Raw genomic sequence first — 5,875 nt, 5'->3', positions numbered from 1 at the left:
AGCAGCACACTCGAGTGCAGCGGCATCGCGCCGTGCAGCACAATCGTGCCCTCCATCGAAGTCACATTCGTCATGTTGACGAGGACGTGCGGCATCAGGCGCGCCGTGCTCTCGCTGAGGCCGCCAATCCGCAGCTGCGCGCCGTCCGCAAGCACGCAGTGGCGCAGCGTCACGTTCAGCGCGTCAGCGAGCGCGTCCATCGAGCGCAGGTCCACCGCCACAGTGATCGGCCCACCGAACACCACCGAGTCGAAGCACGCCGTCGCACGCCGGCCGCCAACCGTCACCGACTCCGTCAGCGTCACGCCACTCACGCAGCCCTCCGCAGTATCGCCACCACCGCCGCCGGCCCTCGCAGGCGGCACGTCGAACGGCAGACACGCCTCGCCCACACCGCCGGCACGGCAGCTGCACGCGCAGTCGGAGAACGACGCAGTCAGCGCATCGAAGCACGCCAGCGCGGCCGCACAGCCGTCGCACGGCACCACGCTCACGGAGGACAGGCCGGCCATGCGGTAGTCGCCGCTGCTCTGCAGCACCCGGCCGCCGGCACGGTTGCACTGCACCGACACGACGCCGCTCGTGATCGTCGGCCCGGAGACAAGCGTCGCGCCAGTGGCAGCGCAGCGCGCAATCGACACGGTGCCGCCGCCCAGCGTCACCCCCGACAGCGACGCCACAGACGACGCCTCGCCCACCGCCCACACGTCGTGCAGCTCCAGCCACCCGCCGCCACCGACCGTCCCACCGTCGCAGCACACCAGCGAGGACGCAGCAGACCCCTCGACGCCCACGAAGCGCAGCACCGAATCAAACACCGCGAGGCGCTCGCCAAGCACAATGCCGCCGCCGCTGCTCACAACCGAGACGTTCGTCACGGAGAACACCGAGTGGCTCCGCAGGCTGAGACGCGACGAGGACGCCACACGCATCGCGGACGCGGTCGGACCGCCCGACGCCTCCAGCGACACGCCGTCAAACACCAACGCGCTCGACAGCAGGTCCACGCCGCCGCCAACGTACACCGCCGACCCGCCCGCCTGCGAAGACCTCAGCACGGTGTTGCTCACACGCAGCCGCGTCTGCAACAGCGACGTCGCGTGCAGCACAAGCGGCGACGCCACCGCATCCGTCAGCCCGCTCAGCTGGGAATAGCGCATCGGTCCAGGCGTCACAATCGTCGAGTCGCGGACCGTCACGTTCGTGTGTGCCGGCAGGTTGTGCACAAACACAAGCGAGCAGTAGTCGCCGGACAGCCCGCTCACGCTCACCTCCAGGCTCCGGTCAGTCGCCGGCTCGCCGCTGTAGCCCCGCACGTAGATCTGCGCACCGCCGTCGCACACACAATCCCTCAGTTCGATGCGCAGCGCGCCGGGAAGCATCGCAGGCACGTCAAACACCACAGCCACGCCGTTCGTGATGTACACGCCGTCCATCAGCACCGTGTCCACGGCGCGGCCAACCGTGATGGCTCTGTCCACCGTGCCGCCCCGCAGTCGCAACACCACCGCATGCACCGCGGGCATCCACGCTGCCAACGCCACAAGCGCCAACGCCACAAGCAGCGCCGCACGCACAGTCGCAACGGCCCTGCGCCGCACACGGTGCCGGCCGCGCGGACACGCACCCTCCGCAGACCGCATCCACCGACACAAACACGTACCAACAGGGCTGTCGTGGTGTGTTGCACTCGCCCCGTCCACCATAACTCCTGTCCAACAAATCCCCTTATACAGATGGCAAATACAGTTACACAATTCCTATATATCGCTATCCCACTACTTCTGCTATTCCTAATACAGCAATTAATAATTAACACCTTGAAACGATAGTTGTGCTGGTGAAGCGAAATTAACTCTAAATGCTCGGTCAGAGGAGAAGGAAGAAGCAGCAACAACAGCAAATAAACACAGTGGCACGCAGAAGCATCCGGCCACAGCCCGACCGCCAACACAAAGACGCGAGAACACAATCAAATCAGTTACGCCATCCACCCCCACCGCCCACGCAGCCCCACACAACCACCGTGCGGAGTGGTGGGATCCCAGCAAAGAAGCACATGACCACTGGCACCGCTAGCGTGACCGATGGGCCGGCGCTGCACAACAAACAGCGTCCAGGTTGATGCCGCGCACACGGCATGCACATGAAGAAAAAGCAGAAAGGCAGCAGTCGGACAAAGGGAAAGTCTATCCACACTAATTGTTGTTTTTTCTCCTGTTTTATTGAACAAATCCAACAGCCCGCACGCCAGCCACCACCACACCCGAAACACTTCAAATAGACGCAAAGCGGGCTCCCGCCCTCCCTCCTCGCAAAGCACCGGTGCCTGGCAGAACGTCAGCACAGCCACCCGCGCCACGTACAGCCACTTGCAGCTGCAGCTCCAACGCGCCGTGTGGGCCGCACACAGCTCCCCGCATCATTCTCGGTAGTCCCCCACTCGCGCATGCCATCGCAGAATTGTCACAGCCCTCAAAAACATGTGTGACAGAAAGACTCCCTGCGTCACCCACAGCAGAAGCGTCAGTAGCGCACGCACAACGCCCACCACAAAAACAGCGCAGCAGCGGCACTCTCCGGCAAGCTACACAGCTCTAACCATCAAGCATGCATGCACACACATTCGCATGCACGCTGCAGAGCCTCTTCTATTGACTGCATGAGCCCGCAGCGAACGCAACCAATCTACCAAATGTACTTGTAAGCAACGCCATCCACGCCGCAACGCAAGAAAGTGCCGTGCACACAGCACAGACCCACGGCCGCAACAAGAGAGACGGAGCGCATCCAAGTCCACGGCAATGTCCTTTACTTCTCTCCGCCCCGACAAATTGGAATTACACCCCACAACAGGTTGTGGTGGGTGCCGTCCCACACTCACAGTGAGGCACAGCGCACACCGTCCGCTCCCCTCCAACTGTACTCAGCAGGCCGGCGCCCAGTCACCCTCTTGCCATCGCAATGGGGAACACAAATAATCGTCACCGCGGAACATCACTGCCTCTAGCAGAAAAGAAAAGAATTGAAGAAATGTCAGCAGCAAAGCCGACAGAGAGACATCCAACGGGACAAAAAGACACAAAGAGAAAGTGGGAAGAAAAAATACAAAAACGAGCAAAAGGGATTTACAAAAAAACGAATAACGGTTAATAAAGGGCAGAAAAAGAATGACGGTCCAGCAAAAATCACAAAAGAAAAAGTGATCAGGCAGGACTTCGATTTCGTGCACCAAGCAACAAAAAACAACCGTGCGTTTGGGTACACACACATTGCCCACACCAAGAATAAGTAAAAAGAAAAATATTGTACTTTTCCACGAGACCACACAACGCCCCTCACATTACATGTGGCACACGGTCTGCTCCTCCGCTCCTCCTTTTGTGCAGTCCGTGGGAATCACAGGAATGAGTCCGGCACAGCGTGTGGGCAACAGAAGCAAACAGGAAGGAGAGGGTGCGCCACACATGAGGATGTGTGTGAATGATCAAAGAAATTTCACAAAAGCAAGAATTCAATGGATAAACACACACAAGCATAAAAAAAAAAAATTACTCTTCGGAAGGCAATGGAATTGGAAGTGGTGCTGCGGATGTGTTCCAACGATTGCAGCAACCCCACACTCTCCCATACCCCAACAGAAAGCCGCAGTGCCCCAAAGCCCCAAAAGCGGGAGCAAAAACACCCGAGACACACACCCATGCACGGTGCTGTCACCCCTTAAATCCCTCGCCCTCAAGTTAGTGCTGCTCTCGGAATAAGAAGAAACGCTGTCAGAAATGGCCTCACTGCCAGCTCACCCACTCCTCAGACAGCGCTGATAGCGGCTCCATCTTTGGCCCTTCCGGCCCTTTTGATTCTCCCCAAGCAAGAGTACTAGACACTGGCACAACGTTGAAGTGGCCGGCTGCGCCAGGGTGCAATGTACTTCCGGAATTCTTCCATACTCAAGGGTCGGTTGTACAGAAAGACGTTTTTCGTCGTCACACGCCTCTCACTCCGTGTGTCGTCTGCGCAGTCTCCATCCCCTTCAATGCGAAAGTGTCCGATCTCCTGTGAATTCCTTCCAGTCGCTGATGTCGATGTTGAATTCTTGAAACGCTGGCCAGTAGTGTAGACAGAGACCCGAATGCCAGTCCAAGGCACAATCGCCACCTGCCATTCCTTACCCAGTCCCAAAGTGATTCCGTTTGTATCCTTCTTTCCGTTGAACATTGTTTCCCACCTCATTTCATGCGCTTGCGACTGTTCAAGAAATGCAGCGCTGCCTGTTTCATTTATCCCCACACCCATCAAAAAGATGCTGCCGCAAGACGGTGACAACTTGTAAATAGAAATCGCCTCCACAAAAGGTGAACCCGTTCATTGCAAGGCACTACATCCGATTCTTCCCCCGATTGCCAACGGACCGCTACGCCCAGAAACCAACGCCCTTGAAAGCCGATCCACTGGAAAGCCCTTCTTCCACAGCTGCCCCACCCGTCTCCGTAGCGTTCAGCCCCAAGTCCCTCTTCCTTCCATTTATTCTCGAATAATTTGCCGGACAAACATCCAACCAGCCCGGCTGGAGGCATGAAAGTGTCGCAGCCCTCGACAGACAGAAGATTTTTCTTGACATTTGAGTAAGGGCAGAACTGGGAGACACAAATGTACAGCTCCTTCAAAGCCCTCACCAAATTCTTCACCCGTTTCAGCTTCGCAGTCAGGCACACAGACAAATGGCTGCGTGCCCATTCCCCATCGTCCCTCTTCCCGCACAGTAAAATCAACTCATCATCATCCTCGCCTTCACCACCTTCGTAAAAAAGGGAGCTGTCGGCAGCAGCATACACATTACGGGATGCCAGCCAAATACCCACAATGTGAACATTGTCTGCCAGCCAGAGAGAAAGCCGACCCTTTTCCTTTTCGCTCGCTTTATGACACACCGGTAGGGTAACGCGCAGAACATTCCCTTCTCCAATCGCCGCAGTGATGAAGCCGCTCAGAACGCCTTTCCCCTGTCCATCATGCCAGTTGGCCCACAGGCGGGCAATTGAGTGTCCCCAGAGGCTCCGCCCACGCCTCCCCATTTTCACTGGACGCGTCCACCCTGCGGTCGCCATCGGATGCAGTGATCATGCAAAGATCTCCACCTTCCCACACCACGACAAAGGGATCACTTCACCCCTCAGCAGATATCGCCCTCGACAGCATTTATTTCCCAAGCTTTGCCAAGCACGCGATCGGTGGGGCGGGATTTCCCCAACACTCACAGTTTTTACAGGGAACACCAATCCTCCTTCAGCGTCATCAACAGCAGCGGCTACGCCGCCAATAATTTGTGTCGGAAATTTTTTATAAACTGTTCTTAGCGCAAAGCTCCAAGGACGGTTGTCTTCGCAAGTTGGTTTTCTTAATTCCTTTATTTCCCTGCTTGTCTCCGTGAAATTCACCAACAACCAGCAGTGGTTCGCGGCACCTCCTCCGTTCGACTGCTCATTCCAGGCGTATTTATTGCCGTGGCCTCCCACAAGAAAAACTACCTGATTGCAATGGAGCAATCGCAGTAGGGCTCAGGGCACAAGAAACTGGAATAAATCCGGCTATGGAATCCGACAGTTTTGTCCTCCAATCCTTCCCATCATGTTCACTGGCAATACCAGCCACACCGGCGTGTTGCCTGGGTCAATTGCCCCGTATTGTCGGGGGAAGCCAGCAATACTTCCCTCACGGAATTTTTGATGCTGGCGCAGGGCTGATGGCAGCAACCAGCGCACGGGCCAGCCGCGTATTGCCGGGCACATTACAACATCACGAGGTCTGGAGGCACGCGTTGGCGTGCCGTCAGCACTGCCATCCGTACTGTGTCAGTGCTAAAAGGAGATGTGGAAGA

General features: G+C 57.2%; 1 protein-coding gene and 1 pseudogene across 1 annotated transcript, besides 1 other annotated feature; both read right to left on the bottom strand.

Moving 5' to 3' along the window:
- Positions 1 to 1,706, bottom strand: Tc00.1047053507203.9 (dispersed gene family protein 1 (DGF-1), putative; the record flags this gene model as incomplete). Its single annotated transcript, XM_799312.1, has 1 exon — positions 1 to 1,706. A coding segment is annotated over one exon (1,706 nt), but the record flags the coding sequence as incomplete, so codon positions are not given.
- Positions 1 to 5,875: a sequence feature (areas not merged during assembly with more than two copies in the genome that could not be assigned to a particular haplotype).
- On the bottom strand, positions 3,877 to 5,328 carry Tc00.1047053507203.5 (annotated as a pseudogene).

This window comes from Trypanosoma cruzi, genomic scaffold (assembly GCF_000209065.1).
Source record: "Trypanosoma cruzi strain CL Brener 1047053512837 genomic scaffold, whole genome shotgun sequence".
Taxonomy (NCBI): domain Eukaryota; phylum Euglenozoa; class Kinetoplastea; order Trypanosomatida; family Trypanosomatidae; genus Trypanosoma; species Trypanosoma cruzi.
The sequence above is the reverse complement of the archived record's forward strand: the minus strand, read 5'-3'. Positions and strand labels throughout refer to the sequence as shown.